The 20240-nt window shown below is 53.3% G+C and overlaps 1 protein-coding gene across 1 annotated transcript in view; it reads right to left on the bottom strand.

Annotated features, from left to right (window-relative positions):
* Nucleotides 1-20240, bottom strand: part of DNMT3A (DNA methyltransferase 3 alpha) — an 80240-nt gene that overhangs the window by 45676 nt on the left and 14324 nt on the right. The window contains 2 exon segments of the mRNA XM_041754299.1: nucleotides 2616-2886; nucleotides 17156-17260. Coding sequence (XP_041610233.1) covers nucleotides 2616-2886; nucleotides 17156-17260 — 376 coding nt within the window.

Raw genomic sequence — 20240 nt, 5'->3', positions numbered from 1 at the left:
CTGGGCAGCACCTCACCGGTGTCAGCATCCAGGCAATGCATGGTCCCCGCAGCTCTGAGGCCCACCAGCATGTCCACTTGCTGATAGCTGCGGCCACACAGGAGCACTCCGAGGCTATCGGTAGGCCAGGGAGGCCGGGAGTGCTTGCCGGCCATACTCAGCTCTAAGATTCTGTGGAAGGTCCACCTGGTATGCGATAATCCCAAACCCAGGAGTCACCTTGACACCATCTCTCCCCTTTCCCCTGATGTTCCTGGCCCTTGTCCGCTTCTCTCCACCTCTGCTGCCACCTCATGACAGCCACCCTCAGCCCCTCAACGCCTGTCGCAGCCCCCTAACTCAGTTTCCCGGCCCCTCTGTTCCATTCCAGGAGCCAGAGCACAGAGTGATTTTTTTCAAAACACAAAGCAGATCATGTCACTCCCCACCCCATCCCCAGCCTCCCGGGGAAGGTGTCCTCACAGGCCTGTCCAGCCCTGTCTGCTCTGCTCTCACACCCTTTTCCCTTGCTCTCTCCACTGCAGACTTGCTGGTTTCTCTCAGGTCTCTGGGTGCCCTGCTCCATCCTTCCCCAGAGCTTCTGTAATCTGTCTTCACTCCCTCCTACCCCCCCAAAGTGGTGGCCCCCCAGTCATCCTCCAGCTTTCGGGGAACAGACCGGGCTGGCTGGGCTCTCCCTGTCACAGTTCCTCAGAGAACTGTGTTTATTTTCTCTTAGAGAACCTATCTCCCTGTATAATCACATGCTTCTCAGTGTGACTTTCTCGTCAACGGCTGTCTCTCCGGCCGACTGTGAGGTCCTTGAAGGCAAGAACCAGGATTTTGTGCATGAGGGCTTCCCCAGCTCCTGGCACAGATCCTGACACACACACACCAAATGGATGTCTGAGAGACACCTACTCACTGACTTCAAGTAGGAACTCGAGAACAAATAGAAACGGAGACAGGGAAATCCCAAAGTGAAAGCAAACCTTCAAGGGTTAAGGGCGGCCTTAGAGCCATGGCTCCATCCCACCAGATGGGAAGGACTGCAGCTCAGTGCCAGCCAGTGGTGGGGTCCCAGGAATCCAGGGATCAGCCGTGAGCATGCCCAGCTGGGAGAAGCAGCACATTTGCAGGAGGTGGGGGTGGTGGGGACTGATGGGCTCCCAGGTTCCGCTCTGGAACACCCAGCCTTCTTAATGGGAGGGATGGTGCCTTTGCTTCCTTTCCTCCTGGACTTCCCTCCAGCCCAGTGTCGGGACAAACTCACAAGACACTCAGGTGAGGCCAGGAGCCCTGGGCAGTTCCAGGCTGGCCTGTCCTGAGCCCCACTGCAGAATAAAAGGGGACAGTGGAAGGGCATAAAAACTTTGAAGCCAGAGACCAAGACGGAATGCATCCTGGATCTACCCCTTATGGGCTTGGGGGCCCTGGGCAAGTCACTGCATCTTGCTAAGTGGCAGGGGTTTTTTTTCTGCCTTAAAATGGGGATAATACCTCTTGAAGAAGACTGTTTGGAGTACTAAAACGACGAATACAGAGTACCTCAGAAAGCGCTTTGCGCATAGTGGGAACATCATAAAAATATTAGTTGAATAATTAATGAGTGAAAGATATAAATATATATATATATATCTTTATATTTGGAAATTTCTTCTCTGGAAATGCTCTCAATCCTGCAGGAATATTGGGTTTGGAGCCATACAAAATAAGTTATGCCAATTAATCAATTTACTCATTCCATCATACACACTTGGAAGGAAGACTTTTTGAATTAAAACGCACATATGCAAAACAACCTGGCAGGGCCCCGGGAGGATCAAATGTGATAATATATGAGAAAGCGCTCTGTAAACTGTGAAGCCCTGTACAAATGCTAGTTGTCCTCATTACTAACATGTTTACAGCTCAGTTGGCCCTGAAATCACTGGCTTAACCTGAAAGAGAAAAGTAGGCAATTTTCCAGGACTCCAGGGCAAGGCCAGAAAGTCTGGGGAGGAAGGGGCCTGGGCTGGGCAGCTCACTGGCCACCCCCATCCACCCCGCCCCCAACCCACTCAGTCACATCCACATTTGAGTTGAACCCATAGTGGGTTCAAGACATCTGTGCCTGGGAAGGCTCCTGGACTTTTAACACCTCGGAGGGCATCCTGGAACACTCAGGCAAAGGGTTACAGACACAACAATCCCTGAGACCTGTGGGTCGTATAAAAGAGGAAGCAGGCCAGGTGAGGGCTGAGGTAAACTGAGGCACACAACCAGCCTACAGAGAGGTTGGGTGGGGGGAAGAGCCATCACCCCAGTCCTGCAACTGTTGGCATTCTATAAACCCACTGTTGCCAGATCTAGCTTTTTTTTTTTTTCCCTCACGAGAAGCCAAAACTCCAGATTTTTATGTGAAATTTCTTGATTTTTAAATACTGGCAACTAATTTTTTAAAATGTCTAAAACACTACATGGGCCAAATAAAACATGTGTGCAGGCTGCATCCAGCCAGCAGCCTCCAGGGTACAGCCTTGGCAAGTAGACCTTCGGCTCCCATGCCTCCTGGGACCTGTTGGCCCCAAGTCTCTAACCCTTGGGGGGGATCCTGGGGAGCCCAGAAGAGGCTTCCCCTAGCGCCCAGGACTCACTCTCTTCTGTGGGGGCTCCTCGGCCATCCTTGGGGGTGCAGCAGCCATTCTCCACGGCTCTGGAAGCTTCAGATGGGGTCTCAGCCGCTCCCTCTCCCTCTGCTGGGGCCCCGCCCTTCTGCCCTCCAGCAGGGCTCCCCTCCTCTGGCTGGGGCTCACTCCGCTTCTCCAAGTCCCCATTGGGTAACAGCTCTGAGGGGCCTGAGTCCTGGGCCATGGACGGGGACTTGGAGGTCACTGCGGAATCCTTTGGCGTGTCACTGCTTTCCACCTGGAAAGATGAAGAAACAGAAGGGGAGGATTAGACCTGTGGTCTTGCGCCACTTTTGGATCACTAACCCTTCTGAAATTCTGGTGAAAGTCATGCACCCTTTGTCCAGAAAACCATGTTCACACAGGCATCCACGTAAGCAAATATACTCACAATTTTGCTCTCAGTTTCAAGGGATTCATGGGCCTGACTCCCTGCAGTCAAGGGGTTTGTGGCCTCCCGTGTAAGAAGCAGAAGAATCCAGGCATGTCTACCAGCCTGGTTTCACTGCCCAAGCGACACCCCACCAAAGCCGCCACCCCTACTCCCTGAGGTGACATAGGACTCCCAAGCCTACTCTGCAGCCCCTATTAAAAACAAACATTCTGCTATTCATGAGTGAAAAAAAACCCATATATCTATGTAAGTAAAAACAAACATTCTGGAGCACCTGGCTGGCTGGCTCAGTCAGTAGAGCATGTGACTCTTGATCTCAGGGTTGGAGTTCAAGTCTCCCACTGGGCCTAAAGCTTACTTAAAAAAAATCAATCGGGGTCCCTGGGTGGCTTGGCAGTTTAGTGCCTGCCTTTGGCTCAGGGCATGATCCTGGAGACCTGGGATCAAGTCCCACGTTGGGTTCCCTGCGGGGTGCCTGCTTCCCCCTCTGCCTATGTCCCTGCCTCTTTCTCTCTGTGTCTCCCATGAATAAATAAATGAAATCTTAAAAAAATAAAATAAAAAGTAAAAAAATCAATCAATCAAATAAAATATCAAAGATTTTTTTAAAAGACAAACATTTCGGGCAGTCCAGGTGGCTCAGCGGTTTAGCACCTCCTTCAGCCCAGGGCCTGATCCTGGAGACCCAGGATCGAGTCCCATGTCAGGCTCCCTGCATGGAGCCTGCTTCTCCCTCTGCCTGTGTCTCTCCCTCCCTCTCTCTCTCTCATGAATAAATAAATAAAATCTTAAAAAAAAAAAAAAAAAAGACAAACATTCCTCACACTATCCCTCCTTCAGATCAGGACCCCTCCTCAGAAGATTCTAGTGCCACCCATCAGTTCTGGTAACCTTGGGCTGCTCTGGCTTCTGCCAAATCCCTCTGGCTTTCCTTTTGGCTTCCCCAAAGGCCCAGACCCAGATAGTGACTAGCTGCCAACTGGAGCACAAGGCTCAGTGGGGGCCTCCCATATATGCTGGGGCCCCAAAGCCCAGCACAAGTCTTTCCCTCAGCTCTGGACCCCACGTGCTCTCCGGGCACCCCAACCCCTGGAGAGCCACAGCCCTCAAGAGCAGTTTGCAACCTCTGCAGTAAGCCGGCCCGGCCAGTGGTCTCACGTCCCCCTTCCAAAAGGAAACATATCCCTTCATCCCCAAGAGTCTAAGAACTGAACTTGCTACTACAGTTCCAGGTAATAAGAATCACATCAAGGGTAATCATAACTGTGCTTTGTAAAGGTCACTCCCTCTCACCGTTACCCCTGTCGACCCACTCACCCTCCCTGAGGAGGCTCTCAGAGAATTCTAGGACTTGCTCGGGGCAGCACACTTTGAAGGACAGAGTGAGGGCATGAGAGCCTGGTGAGTACTTTGTCCTTGGCCCTGCAGGGGCAAGCAGGCTAGGGCACCTCAGAGGGAATGGAGGTGTCCTCTTGGGGCAGAAGAGGCAAGCATCCCCTGTGCTCAGTGCCCTGCCACGCCCATGGGCACAAGGCTGCCCTCAGCAGTCCTGCCTGGCTCCATCCCTGGAATGCCTGTGGGAAGGGCAAACACATTGCTAGCCTGCCACCCTAAGTCTTTTTTCCCTCCTCTTTATAAAAGTCAGACACATACAAACATTCAAACCACATAAAAATGAGTCGTGGTAAAAGGTTAAGGCTCCTTTTTCAATCCCCTACCTCCAAAATCACAGGTAAACCCTTAACAGTTTGGTGAGTATCCTTTCTAGATTTTGTTTCTATGCATCTATGATGGTGTGTGAGTTACATGTTTACACACATGGATTCACACACACAGCCAGATCCAGAATTTTTTTTCCCTAATAGGGTATCTTACTACTCAGTGTTCTATAACTTGCTTTTTCACTTACCAAGCATAGTGGGCATCTCTCCATACCCGTGCATATGGATCTGTCTCCTATTTCACAGCTGCTCAACATTCTATTGAATGGATGCTCCATAATTTATTCAAACAGTTCCCTAATTGTGGGCCTTTGGGCCGATTTGCTTTTTGCTGCAGTGAACCCCCTGCACTTACAGTTCTGTGTGCCTGTGTATGTCTAAATCAGAGTCCCAGAAGTGGGCTGGCTGGTAGAGGCCTGCTTTAAGTGTGAGTAGATTGGCCAAATTCCCTCCAAAGAGTTGTACCACTCAAGTGCACCCTGACAGCCTGAGAGTGCTGGGCTCCCTCCCCACACAGCCCAGCAATCTCCAAGGCTGCTTCTGCTCTAAGGTCTATATCCTCAACTCTGAGCCCAGCTGCTATCTGTCCAAGAACCCCCCAGGGTGGCAAATAGGAACAAGGGCCTTGGGGACAAAAAAAAAAGAAAAGAAAAGAAAAACTAGAGTCTTCCCTGGCCAGGGCTCTAGGCACACAGGGTAGCCTGAAGGCAAGCAGAGGGACTTGCCAAGCTGTTTTCCTGGCTGAGTGGGGTAGCTTGGGGCAGGCCTGCTTCCAGGAAGGGAAGCTCCCATGGAAAGCTGCAAATGTGTGCAGTCCTTGGCAGGTGGGGGTGGGGGTGGGGCTAGAGCAAGAGAAAGAGGAGGCGTCTGGCAGAAACAAGAAGTCCTCTGCTAGCCCAGCCTTGGTCACAGAGGGCTGAAGCCAGCAGAGCCAGGAGGCCAAACACAGGCATGCAAGTGAGCAAGCAGGCCCTGTCTTTCTCCTTAGCCTCCATCCCTAAGTATTGGGCCCGACACACTGTCTAGGACTCAGATGGCCTTTCCTACTTCCCTGCTCAAGCCAACAGGGTTCCTTGGCCTAGAATGCCCCTCCCTGGTATAAATCCTCTCGCCTCTAGACAGCCCAGGCAGAGTGGGGCATGCCCAGGCCCCCAGAGCCACCCCAATGTCCGGCTGTACCAGGCATCACAGAGCTCTAAATGTGGCACTGCCAGGGAGGTGGGGTGGCAGTCCCCCTGGCCAACTCAGGCTGGGAAATTCAGGTCAGAGCCAAGCTCTTATCATGCCCATGTCCTTTTTCCTCTGGCCACATGCTGCCCCACAGACACCTCAAGTTGGGGCAGGCTCCCAGCCCCACAAAGCTGCTCAAGACAACTCTGCTGTCACTAACTTCCTGCCTAGGGACCACATGGCCTCCTCTCACCCTGGGACTCACTTCCTGTTGATTGCCAGCTCCATAGCAGAGAGAGCCAGGAGTACCTGCCCTGACACCCATGCTGATCAAGCATCCCTTCCAGGCCCACCCTGGAGGACCCTAGGCTGCAGCAGTGTAAGGCCCACACCCCTTCCAGAGGTGGGTAAATGAGGAGAAGGGAAGTGCTCTCTACAGATCTCCCTCCAGGGTTAGCTCAGCACGCTGAAATCCCCGCCTTGCCCCCCTAGTCCTCACCTCCTCTCTTCCCAACCGGGCCACCCTCTCTGGTTCTAGATAAGCCTGTGTAGGCCAAAGCTCTGGAATCAGGGGAACTGCTGACTCCCACTCAGGCCAGCCCTTGATCCAACTTAACCCCCAAGAGCCCTCCCACCCTGGGGCACCTGGCTGGCTCAGTACGGGAAAGCGTGCAACTCTTGAGCTCCGAGTTGAAAGTTCGAGCCCCGCATTGGGTATAGAGATTACTTAAAAATAATTTTTTTTTTTTAAAAAGGCATACCCCCACCTCTGCCCTGCCCCAGCCAGTAGTGGACCCTCACTGGCTCCCTCTCTAGGGCCCAGGCAGCTGAGCAGTTGAATCCACCTATAAGAAACCACTGAGAGGAAGGAAGGAGGTTCACAGGCAGATGGCCTGAAGTGGCTGTCTGAATCTCTGAGAGAGGCTGGGGGCACCTGAAAGGGGCACCTTTGATGAGAAGAACAGCCTAATCCACACCTGGAAGCCCCTCGGAGGGCCAGGCCTGCACCCTTCTGTCCCTACCTCCATGCCCTCCTCTCAGCCACCTTCTGTCCCCCATCACCCTTGGCTTGTCCATTCCTGGAGGCAGGGACTTTGCTTTATCAGGCTGGACTCAGCAGGTGCAGGGCACAGGGTGGGCACTCAGTACCCATAACTGATTCCTGAATGCCAAGCCTAGGTTAAGACTCAGAACATCCTGCTCATGTGCATAGACGGAGTTTCAACCTAGCTGCAGGTCACATGTAACTGCTTAAAATTCTGTTTTCATTTGCTTTTATTTGACAGTTGCCTTGAAAGGAGACAGGGCATACCCTGAGATACTCATTTTTCCTTGTGGGGGAAGGGGGAGGGGAAGCAGCAGAAGCCCCTGGTCCTTTTAGAAGCCACCACCAGCAGCTGAAGGTGACAATTTCAACTTCCTCTGCTTCTCACCTGTGGAGCTGAGGGGAGGGAGCAGAGAGGTAGATGAATGGAATGGCAGGCTGTGCATGCCCCTCTCTCCCCAGGAGGTGGGGCTAAGGAGTCGGGGCAACAGATTTGGGGGCAACAGATTTGGGAAAAGCCATGGCTTATTCCAAGCTGAGGAAGGCAGTGGCTCTCCACTTGGTAATGTGTCTGAGACACCTCTGGAGGTCATGCTGGGGTGGGGAGGCCTGCTGGCTTCCAGTGGGTAGGGGTCAGGGATGCTGCTGAAAAGTGTGCAAGAACAGGGCGGAAGCCACAACAAAGAATTATTTGGCCCAAAATGTCAATAATGCTGCTGTTGAAACTCCCCCCACCGCCCCCTGCGCTGAGGGTTGGGGCACTGACCAGAGACTGCCTTTCTCTAAGAACCTTTAAAAAAAAAAAAACTTTAAAAAATATTGTGGTAAAATATACATAATATTTACCATTTTAACCATTTCCACATGTACAATTGAGTAGCATTAAGCACGTCCGCGTTGTATGACCAGTACCACCATTCATCTTCAGAACTTTTTAGTCACCTGAGACTGAAATTCTGTTCCCACGAAATATTAACTCCCCATTCCCCCGGCCCCCGGTCACCACTGTTCTACTTTCTGTCTTCTCAGGAACATTTTCAAGTCTTCCTGGCTGTCTCTCTCTCTCTCTCACACACACACACACACACACACACAGAGACACAGGAACACAAACACACACTCACCCCCGGGAGGCATTTGTGCTAGGCCTTGCCCCCAGGCCGCAGGCCTCCCCAGTCCCCCCCAGTGCAGGAGTGGGGATAAAGTCCACCCCAGTGGTCACGGGACCCCCAGCCCACTGCAGGCACGGCTTGTTTACAGAGCTCTTCACACCCTATCTCATTATAGCACTCCTCTGCTGCACCTCATTATTCATTGTGTGTCTCCCTCCCAGACGCATGAGATTTGCTTTACTTATTTTTTTTATTTGTCTCCCTTCCAACCATTCCACCTACAGCTCCCCAGCACAAAGCGCAGCACACAGCATAAATACACGTATACAATTAATAAACGTAATTATCACAATTGTCTTGACGTGGGGTATTACCCTCACTCTTCTGGAGGAAAAAGGCTCCAAGGCTTGCCTCCAGTCACACCACCTTCTAAGTGGTAAAGCTTCCAGAATGACCCAGGTACAAGAGAGGCATTGGAAAGCCGGCTCCCCCTTTGGGTTGAGTCTCTGGAAAAACCCAACCTCAAATCCCCAGGGTTCCCAGGAGGAAAAGGAGGCTTTGATGTGCCTAAGCAGGGCCAGGGAAAGGCCGCCGGCTGTTTCCCTGGCAGCAGCCACGGCAGCCGGCGGGGAAGTAACCCTCCTCAGTGAACCTGTCCGGGCCCCAGCCCCTGTCCTCCCCCTGCTCTGCTGGAAGTCTGGAGCAGACCCCAGAACGCCTACCCCTCCCTCTCCAGGTGAGGCCTGGCCTTCCAAGGCCAGGCAGAGGGCTGAGGCTCCAAATAAGGAAGTGACTTTTGAGAGGCTGTTTATTAGAATAATAATATTTACACACAAAAAATTAATACCTGGCAAATAAGAGATGAGGGAAAGGACATAGAGGAGACAAGGCCCAGACACCATGGGCAGAAAAGTCCACTCGCCGGGGGCGGCCGGGGCATGGGGAGCAGCTGCGTGCAGGCTCACCTGGGCCCAGGTGTGGAAGGGGCAGGCCCAGGGCCCGGCCTCTCCTGTCGGAAGCCCCTGGAGGTCCGAGCCGGCGTGCGGGGCTGGCTCCGGGCACCTGGCTCGCTCTGCCCTGCCCCACCGGTGGCCAGGGGCCGCGGCTGGAGGGGCCTTCTCTGCCGCATCCCCGCGCAGCGCTGGGGAAGGAGGCCCAGCGGCCGGCAGATGTGAGGCGGCCCCTCCCATCCCATGTTACCGCCATTGTGCTTGTAAGGCCCTTGGCAGCACTGAGCTCCGTGCCAGCCGGGAACCCTGGCATCCGGCCAGCCTTGGCCTCTTGATTAAAGACACACAGTCACACGCACAGACACACAAGGGGTGCGCCCCCTCCCGGAGACACAGCCTGGGAGATGTGCAGGGATGCGGCAAAGTGACATCAACAAAAACACGTAAACAGTCCCCCTCTCCTCACAACTGCAGGCCCATCAGCCCCCTGACAGAGCCCTGGATTTTTCCCAGGTTGACTCTAGCTTCAGGAAACAGCAGGCCAGCCTGTCCCACAAGCACTGGCACTGGGCCCATGCTCCCCCCTCCCCTCTGCTCCAGGCCTTCCTGCAGCCCCTTCTGCTGGCAGCCCTGGATCTGACTGGCCGGAAGTAGCCTTGAGGCAGGGAGAACAGGAGAGGTCCGCCCGGTGCCAACTCCCGAGAGAGGTCCTCAAAGCCTTCCTGCTTGGCTTTCCTAGGGTGAATGGAGTCAGGCTCCAAAAACTTTGGAACTAGGACTCTGACTCCTCCGATTTCCTTTTCCCTGGTGGAGCAGCTAAAAGAGCCACCAGGGGGACTAAGGGACAGTAGGACCAGAAGCCAAGGAAGGCCAACTTTGGAAAGCCTGGGCATGCCCTCCGGGCCTCACCATTTCCCTCACCACTTAGGCTGATGAGCTGCCTTCCCTTCCTCCTCCCAGAGAGCTCTCTACTATGTGTGCCTGTGTCAGAGACAGACGGACAGACACTAATTCTAGGAGACAACTTCAGGGCCCAGCAGAGCCTTAGAGGTAACACAGTCAGTGCCCCTGCTGGCCATGGCAAGTGGATGCAAGAGCGAACATGCCTGGTGGTGGCCAAGCCATTTGGGGTTCCGCTTCCGGCAGGGACACCTGTCCACCTGGAAGAGGGCCTGGCTGTGCTCTTTGAAGTCAACCTCAAAGGATTTCAGGATGAGCTGGAGGCTCCCTCTAAAAAGCCATTATGTATAGAAGATCCATATATTTAAGTAAATCTCTTTTGAAGTCATTTCTATTTTCAACCTCTACAGTCCATGGCTGGGGTTTGGTAAGAAGGAAACCCACCATGGGAAACGGGGCCTTCTTTTCTATGCTTCACGTACCTTTCTAAAGCTTCAAATGGGTATCTCTTCCCCTCACTGCCGCCACCGCACCCCCATGGGGGTGCACTCCCCCTGCCCCACCCCACAATGTGATTTCATAGCTTTAATCACATCCCCTCTAGCCTTTGTCTCTCCAGACATAGGGGAGCCATAATCTCTCGTCTGTCCTCGCTTGGCACCACTGCCTTCCCCTTGATCAAGCTAGCTGCCCTGCTCTGGAGCTTTTCCAGTTGGGTTCTATCTTTCTCGAGGTGGCAGGACCGAAGGGCACCCTATTCTCTAGGCAAGGATGATGAAAGAAAAGCAGCTTTAACAGCTCTGTCCAGATGCAGTGCCGGCAAGTCTCAGCCTCACAGGAGGGGCGCAGGTGCAGTTCGGGCTCTACAGAAGCCCACGGAGGCCAGACCCAGGGGAGCACGTGACTTTCTCTGGAGGTGGCCCTGGATTGTGTGAGTCCAGGAAAGGGAACAGGGAGGGATGAAAAACAACGAGGATTTTTGGAAAAACAACATGGAGATTCTGGGATTTCACTGAGATGCTTCCCCTCTAAGACCAGTTATCTACAGTGGCCTCCACAAGGGCCCCTGCCAAATCTGCTCTCTTCCAGAAGTCTCCGTCTCTGACAGTAACACTGACGCCAGCCCTGGGGCCTGTAACATCTTCTTTCTCCCCTGGCTCTCCCTGGTCCGCAGGGGCTGGCAGTAAGGGCCCAGCCAATTCTGTCCCTGGCTGCCTCCCCCTAGCAGGCTCTGGGGGTGTTTTCTGGCACCATCTCACCCCACCTGACCCCACCCTCCTATCTCCCCGCATCCTCTCGTGCTCAACCCATGCTCACAGATGCCAGGGCCAGCTTCCCAAAACATGACCCCCATCGCTTCACGCCCCCCGACGCCCTCAAAAATCTTCCAGATACACACGTTTTTGAGAGGATAAACACCTCAGGCCGCCGGCAAACACCCTCTCCAACCAAGGTCCAATGTGTTCGTACACGAAGTCCTTAGGCACTCACCCACACCAGTCAGCGCAAGGTTCTCCTTTGGTGCACATTCCTCCCTCCACACCTTTGTTCAGGAAGGTTCTGGGTAGGAAAGTCTCCCACTTTTCCCTAGATTTCTAAACATTAACTCCCTTCCCTCCCAGACCCAACCCGAACCCCTTCCCGCCAACCCCCCCACCCCCCGCCAATGTATCTCTGGCACTTGAAGACCAGACCTCTAGCCAGGCTCTCAGGACCGGATGCCACTGGTGAGTGCTGCTTTGACCAATCAGGTGCAGGAATGGGCAGATGAATCCGCGGGGCATAGTTACCAGAGAGGGTTCTAACCTCCTAAGATGTGTGACAGATCTGTTTTCTGTTTTCCTCACACCTTCAAAAACATGAGCAGAGGGGCGCCTTGCAGGGAGAGGAGCCCTCTGAGGGGGCTGGTGGCTAGGACTGGGAGATATTCTTTCTGAAAGTTTTGTGCATAAAAACCAGGGGGCACCTAGTCACTGAATCAAGGTTCCAGGGATTGGTGAAGGAACCATTCCGACCTGGACACAAAGAGGGGATTTGAGCTCTGTCTTAACCAGGAGACAAGTCAAAAGTTGCTATTAGGTTGGCAGATGAGCCAATGCTGCAAACTCCCAACAGCTGAGTCAAACTGTCCCCAGCTGGCTTAAGCTGCAGTTGAATGGCTCCCTAACTTCCCAGTTTATACCCCAAGTCTTCTGCTCCGAAGAGGGGGGCGGCTTTGTCCTCTTGAACTCATTTGGGCATTGTGACAGAGGCTTAGCCTCCAACGTGGAGTGAGTAATGCTGGCTTTGGACTGGCCTGGCTGAGCTCAGCCCCTTCTCCCAGCCCCAGCCCCCCTCCCCCCTCCCCCTCCGGGTTATTCTTAGCAAGAGGTGACCTCAGAATGCTCCCACTGAGCAAAAATAACCCTGGAGGAAGTTGGTGGGTATAAATCTTCAATGAATAAATACATATAGCTAGTAAACAGGGTATGGAGCCCCAAAGGGCTGGTCACCCTCCAGGGTCTGGTGGGCAAGGGCAGCAACCGTCCCTCCTGATGCCCCAGCTGTAACCAGCATGAAAGACAAAGGTGGTCACAGGGCTTGCCGGGCCTGGTGACGCCCTCACTTGTTACGTCCTCAGAAGCTGCTGGACAGGAAGACGCCTCTTTCTCCCACCCCGACGCTCACACCCACAAACAGGCTCACACTCTCCGGCCAGCAGAAATCAGCCCTGCATGCTGCTGTCCCTCCTCCCCATCGTGGGCACGGGCCAGCCCACAGGCCTTGAGCCCAGGTGCCAGCTCCCTTCCTAGGCCCCGCCCCACCCCGCACTGGCTTCCTGTTCCTGTTGCCTGCTCCGCTCAAGCATCCTGGCTCTGAGGCCAGGGCTGCAGCCCAGCGCCACTGCCTGGTTTTAATGGGCCCAACTCTCACACCTCGGACCACCGCCACCTTCCCCACTTCCCCACAGGCTCCCCGGTACTGAGGTCAATCACTCTGTATGCTTGCTTTTTGGACCAGGCCTATACTTCTTTCCAACAGCACTGCATTCACATGTTAACTTAAAGGGGATTTTGGACACCCAGGCTTCCAGGGCACGTGACTGGAGGGGTGAGGAGGAATGAGCCCTGTGGGCTTTGCAAGCAGGACATGTGGTGTCCAAGCCCCAGTCATCCTCTCTGAACCTCGGTCTCTTCATCTGAATGTGGGCATGGTGATGACAGAGGCCCCACCTACCTCACACAGGGAGGTCATCCTTGCTGAAAGCCTCCTTAGGCAATAAAGTGCTACACAACTCTGAGCCTTTATTCATGGTATCTGGCTTCAGTGAGGTAGGTAGACAGTGCAATGCGGGGTGGCACGAAACATCAAATCTAGTGGAAGGGACAAGCTTCCTCTGTGTGCTTTTCTAACTATCTGGGATGAAAGGCCAGGTTTTTGTTTTAGTTTTCTTAGTTCTCAATCCATCAAGAAATGATACTTTGGTAAAATACAAAATTACGCATGTGGATGTGGTGACAGTATCAGATTGACATAAAAGTTTCAAATTACTTATTCTCAGGTCCTTTTATAGGACATGTAACAGTTCAAAAGCCCAGTGCCCTCCAAGCATATGGTAAATGGGCTTATTAGCTCTTTTTACTTTTTTAAAAGATTTATTTATTTATTTATTTATTTATTTATTTATTTATTTATTTATTTATTTATTTATTTATTTGACAGAGAGAAAGAGCACAAGCAGGGGGAGCTGCAGGCAGAGGGAGAGGGAGAAGCAGGCTCCCTGCTGAGCAGGGAGCCCGACACAGGGCTTGATCCCAGGACCCCAAGATCACAACCTGAGCTGAAGGCAGATGCTTAACTGACTGAGCTTCCCAGGCGCCCCCATCTACTCTTTTATTCCCTAGTGTTCGTTTTGATTAATTTTACAAACAGCTCAGAAGGGAGGGTCACAATGGCTGCGGTGGGCTTCACTTGCAGGGCAAGCTCAGAAGGTCTGTGACAGTGGGCAGGGAGACAGAAATGTCCCGGGTTTCTCTGCCCCGGGGGGCAGCGAGAAGTTGGGGTTTTTATGACAAAAGCACTGGACTCTAAGCACCAGAGCAGATCTCAGTCCCATAAGAAATGGGGTCTCTGAAAATTCTTGGACAGAATCGTCCCGTGGACAGTATTTAGTGTAACACTCGTGGCCCTCCTCTCTCTAGCACACCAGGTTGAAAGGTAAGTCTTATTTACCAGTGTGGTCCCTTCAGCGGGTATCAAGTGTGGCCGAGGAGTTATAAAGTATATTGGGAGCAGCTGGGGTCTGGTCTGGGTGGGGGTGCAGCCAGGAGGCTGATGCCAGAACACGAATGAGTAGAAGATACCCAGGGACAGACAGGCCTTGGGGACAAAACGAAGAGAGAGAGAGACAATGATTTCTTAGCCTCGGGGCCAGGGGATGGTTAAGGACACTAGAGGCTGTACCTTATGGCTCCCAGGCCAGCACAGGAAATGCACAAATAAAGACCCCAGCCCGAAGCCAGCTCTTACTCTCAGCCTCCCAGCACTCCCCCCTCCATGCCACCTGTCGGGATCTGAGCCAAGCTCCCTCCTCTTTCCAGGCTTAGCTGGATGACACACACTCAGCTGCTTTAAAGCTCCCTGGTCAATCTGTTCCCAGGGCCACAGCTAAACCAGGTCCCCAAGAAGCCCTCCGGCTATGTTCCTCTGCTGGGGACAGGAGGCCAGGACAAGCACCTGCTCCACAAGCCAGCCAGACAGCCTAGGAGCCAGGGGACCAGGAGCCAACCTCTAGCGATAGCACCAATGTCCCTCACGTGGGCTCCCCTGGGGGCCCAGAGGCTTGCTGCCTGGGAAAGCCCATGAGCTCTCTTCTCTAGAGTCAGTCTTTCTGTTCCCCCAGTGGGCTAGGGGGCCTGTTCACAACAGCCACCTCAGCCCTCTGCCTCCCCCATCAGCATTGCCTTCCCCATGCTCTCTCTCCTGTCCTGGGGCCTCTCTTGAGAGTCCGGGGGGCTGCAGGTGTCAGCTAGGGCATGGGCTGGACCACGGCAGACTATGACCTGCACAGGATGTGCAGCACCTCCCGCCAGGGTTCCTCAGAGGCCAAGGCTAGGCTCCTACCTGAAAGGTCTGGTAGACATTGGCCCCACTGGCCTTTGCAAGGGGCAGGTGTATTATACGGCCCACCCTGCACATTTGGATCCCCTTTGCTATTTGCAAAGTACCCCTGAAGGTTGGACAGGACAGATATTACTGGTAGCCGTATTTTCCCAATGAAGCAGCAGAAGTTCAGAGCAGTTCAGTAATTTGCTCAAGGTCACACAGCTGGGAAGCAGCAAATCCAGTGCTGTTTCTTCTATCAAACCGAGGTTGCTGTGGCCTCCTAAAATGAAAAGGTTTGGCCGGGCAAGGGCAGGATGGACCTTTGAGAAGCACTGGTTCTCTGGTGCTTGCACACGTTTAATTCCCATGGGCAGCTAGGAGGCATGCAACCTTATAATCTCTATCTTTCAGAGGAGGAAGCCAATGTTCAGGCAGTGACTTCTGCAAGGTCACGTGGGTGGTGAGTGGTGAAGCCAGCACTGAAACCCAGGTCTGTTATATTCTGAAGACCGTGCTCTTCCTTCTACACTAGCCCCTATTCCGGGCCAGGGGAGGGGAGGGCATATGACCTTCTGACCCTTCCCCCACTCGGCCTTGCCTCTGCTTCCTCTCATCTGTCCATCTCTGGACACATTTCCACACACCTGTCCCTGACTGCCTTGCACTTTCTGTCCCGGGGCCTACTCCACCTCTCGGTGATGTGCCCTCCCTCTGGGTCCTAGTGACTCACAGGGATGAGCCAAAGGGTTGCTGGGTCTCTATTTGCTCTAGGTGGTGGCTGTGGTCCCCGGTGCACCTGGATGAGGGGTGGAGCTCTAGCCCACAGATCATGACCACACATGTAGATGGGGAATTACCGGTGGGCTCTGACTCCGCCTGGCTCCCCTTCCCCCTCCCACTCCAGCCTGCATTGGGGCCCTCCACCTTCTCCCACAAGTTGGGGAGGAGGGGGGCACCCTGGGAACCTGGGAGTACAGCCTGGAGTCTGCTGCAAGCTGGAAACTCCTTTGAAGTCCCCTGTTTTATCTTTCAACTTCGTGTGAATTTTTCATTACAGGCCATAAAATATCCATGTTTGCTTTAATATTAAAATGCTTAAAATTACTTACCAATTAAATGACTTAACTTCTGCTTGCCCCCCGCCCCTCCCAACCTTCCAGTAGAACTGGCACTGGTACCCGCAGGTGCAGCCCTCTGGCTGAGAGCCCTCCTATCTCCAGCTGGCGCAGCCCTCCCTCCCTCTGCTGTCCCTTTCACTAAGGCCACCATTCACCGTGACTCTCTAGTCCAAAGGAGAAAACCCTGCCCCACTGGGAACATCTCCTTGACAGGCTAGTTACAAATCTGACCTCCTGCTCCCCACTGCCTACTGGCTTGGGCTTTCCCATTCTCAGCTGGAAGGGGCTGAAAGAGAGGAACCAGCTGTCTTCAGAGCTGGCAAGGAACTATCGCTCTGCCTCTGAGTCTAAGGCATAGGTAGGCAGGCTTGTTGAGCCCATGGGGTGTACCCTCCAGAGCACTGTTCATCCTGGGCAACCCTGGGGCTCCTCCCAGACTCAGGGCTTATGGCCTCCAGAGGCCTGGGCTTGGGGCCAGCCCCGTAGCACACACTTAAACAGTGTCTCCTTCTCATTCTTTATTCTGAAGGCACCCGCTAGCCTGCTTCTCTCCTCACTTTGATCAGACTCCAAGACCCAGGTTCCCCCCTTCCAGGTCCTCAGGTGGGGCTGAGGCCCAGGGTGGGTGTGTGGATGGCAAGGGGAGGGCCCTGGGTGGGCCAGCCAGGGAATGGCAAGTCCCGCTGTCCAAGCCACAGGGCTGGGCTGGTGGAAACCATCAGGCCATCTTACTGACTCTTCTGGAAGGAGATCTCAGCTCTGCCACAACTCACAGTGCAAGTCCTCTGGTCTCTAGGGGCTTCCAATTCAATGCAGAAAACAGGAAAGTTGTGAGGGTGGTGGTAGGATTCAAAGCCTAGGGAATGTCAGTGAGCTCTGCAGCTGGAGGGGTGCATCACATTGCCCAGTCTTAATGTCCCCAGGCGCCTGCAGGACACACATCACTGCGTGTAGAGCATGCATGTGTGCACGTGTGTGCATTTGCGTGCTGGGGGGATGCCATGACACTCACCGGGGGGTGCTTGCGCTTCCGCCCAGGCCGCCCCACCTTCCGTGCAGTTGTGCTGGGCTCCTGCCGCTCTTCCTTGCCACGGGCCTCCTCCTGCTCCTCTCCCTCCTGTGGGTACAGACACAGCCTATGAAGCCAGGGCGGGATCTGAGAGGACTCCTCCCCTGTCCCCCCATCCCATGACAGCCACATTTCCAGAGCCATGTCAGGCTGTTCCCCTACCACCCCAGCAGGGGCGACTTTCATCTGTGTCTTGCCTGGTGAAGCTTCAGTCAACAAATAAAACCTTGGGGGACTTCAGGGTAGATGCTGCAAACTCGGCACCGTGCAGCTGTGTCTCCTGGTGGACACATTTTCTCAGCCACAGAATCACAACACATGCTCTGACATAAAGCGTGTCTCTGGATAGGGTTTTATTTATGTGAAACAAGTCTTACACAGGTACAAAAATTAAATTAGTTATATATTTAATGGGTCACTTTTATTGAAAAGAGTAAGATCCCCTGAAAAGAATTATTAAATTTAGCAACTGGAAACACATGCAACACTTGGAATGAGGACCATGGCAAACGATAGAGGACTGTCGCAGCCCCTGAGAATACACCTGCCAGAAGCATTTGCCCCGCATGTCTGTCACCCCACAGGAGCATCTCACAGACATTGTCTGGGGTTTATTTTGATGCCTTCCCTGAATTCACTGAGCCCTGGACCCGAAGTCTGGCTTCGTGACCCACCTCATCCAGCACCTACGAGGGCCGGGCCCTGCAACATTGTCTCCTGGAGCAGTCAGAAACCTAGAAAGTCCTCCTGCCTCACTGCTCCAGCAGCCCGGCCACAAACCACCCACGGGTCGCTTCTGACTCAGCCGGCTCCAGCATGACTAATCACAAACAGAAACAATGTTGGGGAAGGAGAAAGGGACCCTGACCCAGCAGAGGGACTACAGGCAGCTCTTTGAGCACTGCATGATGTCAGGAGCCAAAGATGGCTTCATAGTCCTCCCTGGGGAGGATGCCAACCCCGAGCAGCAACTGGTGCCCCAGAAGAGTAAAAGGGAAGGTGTGCGGGTTCCCTGTGGATTTAATCAAGATGTCCCTCAACATCCCACTCAACTTTCATTTTCTGTGATTTCAAAATTGCTTGTGGTTTGCCCGTCTGTGGGCGGGAGGGGAGGGTCCAGGATGGGGAGACAGAGAGTCTGTACCAGGACCAGAGACCCTTGACAGGCTCTTTTCAGGAAAACATGGCGGAGAAGCTGTGAGGGCAGAAAGGCTATAGGGGGAACCGCCAGATGGTGGAGGGGCTGGGGCACATACCCCATGGTAGGCCAGGCCTCTGGTTCTGGGCTGTTCCTTGAGACCCCTGCAGACACCCCTGTATAAGAAATGATCATTTGGATCGCAGGGAGAGGAAGTATTACCAAAGTACCTTAATCTTGGTGAGTTGTTTTTTTTTTTTTTTTAAGATTTTATTTATTTATTCATGAGAGACACACAGAGAGAAAGGCAGAGACACAGGCAGAGAGAGAAGCAGGCTCCCTGTATGGGATTCAATCCCGGGTCTCCAGGATCACATCCCGGGGTAAAGGCAGGTGCACAACCACTGAGCCACCCAGGCATCCCTTGGTCAGGGTTTCAACTGATATACACAATTGAATCAACTGGATCTTGGTGAGGGTTTCAACTGGATCCAGTTCAACTGGATCAACTGGATCTAGTGAATTTCAGGCCGAGATGGTGCTGGTTCCACTGCTGCTAAATGAGCACGATCCTGATCATTCTGACTAGGTAACAGTATTCATAAAACAGAGTCCACAGGGCACCTGGGTGGCTCAGTTGGTTAAGCATCTGCCTTTGGCTCAGGTCATGATCATGGAATCCTAGGATCGAGCCCCACGTCCGGTTCCCCGCTCAGCAGGGAATCTGATTCTCCCTCTGCCTTTCCTCCTCCCCTGCTCATGCTCATGCTCTCTCTCATTCACTCTGTGTCTCTCAAATAGATAAATAAAATCATCTAAAAAAACAAAAACAACAGTCCATGTGAGGTTATGTGAGGTCATGCGAAGGCACAGGACTTAGAGCAGACCAAAATGGGTATGAGCCTGGCTTCTTCATTAGCTACTCACAGTATCACTCTCTCTGAGCCTCAATCTCCCCGTCCATAAAAGGGGAGTATGAAGGTGCCCATTCTGCCTGCTTCTCAGGTTTTAAAGAGTAATGAACAAATGTTTTGTCCTCTTTTTTTTTTTTAAGATTTTATTTATTTATTCATGAGAGACACAGAGAGAGAAAGAGAGGCAGAGACACAGGCAGAGGGAGAAGCAGGCTCCATGCAAGGAGCCCAACGTGGGACTCGATCCTGGATCCCAGGATCACGCCCTGAGCCAAAGGCAGACGCCCAACTGCTGAGCCACTCAGGTGTCCCATGTTTTGTCCTCCTGTCTGTTTTGCACACTGCTGAGTTCCCAGAGCCTCAAACGGGTCCTGCACTTAGTGAGTGCTCCACATGCCCCCCACTGGAGGGAGCTTCCATTTTCCCTGGCAGCAGGAGGCCGGCTCAGACCGCTGTGTTTGCCTGGAAAGCACCAGGCCAGACCTGGCCGAGCTGCTGACCGAGCTGCTGACCGTTCCTCATGGCGGGGCCCATGGGACTGAAATGCACAAGGCAAGGGGCAAGAGAGGGGGGCACCAACGTGCATCAGGATCAGTCTGGGTGGCCACAGGGTCTGGGAAGACTCCTGCTGCCCAGAAATTCCACACTTGAACTATTTCTTTGGCAGACTGCATTTCTGGCAGAGGGATTCATCTGATTTTCTTTTATTCTGAACTAACCTGAGACCCTGCACAGCAACAAGGAGACACAGTTACCCTACTGCAATGACCTAAAAACAAAGGTACTGGGGATTCCCAAATGGCTCAGCAGTTTAGCACCTGCCTTTGGCCCAGGGCGTGATCCTGGAGTCCTGGGATCAAGTCCTACATCGGGCTCCCTGCATGGAGCCTGCTTCTCCCTTTGCCCACCCCCCTCCCCCGCCCCATGAATAAATAAAATCTTAAAAAAAAAAAAAAACAAAAAAAACAAAAACAAA

This window comes from Vulpes lagopus, chromosome 5 (assembly GCF_018345385.1).
Source record: "Vulpes lagopus strain Blue_001 chromosome 5, ASM1834538v1, whole genome shotgun sequence".
NCBI lineage: Eukaryota > Metazoa > Chordata > Mammalia > Carnivora > Canidae > Vulpes > Vulpes lagopus.
The sequence above is the reverse complement of the archived record's forward strand: the minus strand, read 5'-3'. Positions and strand labels throughout refer to the sequence as shown.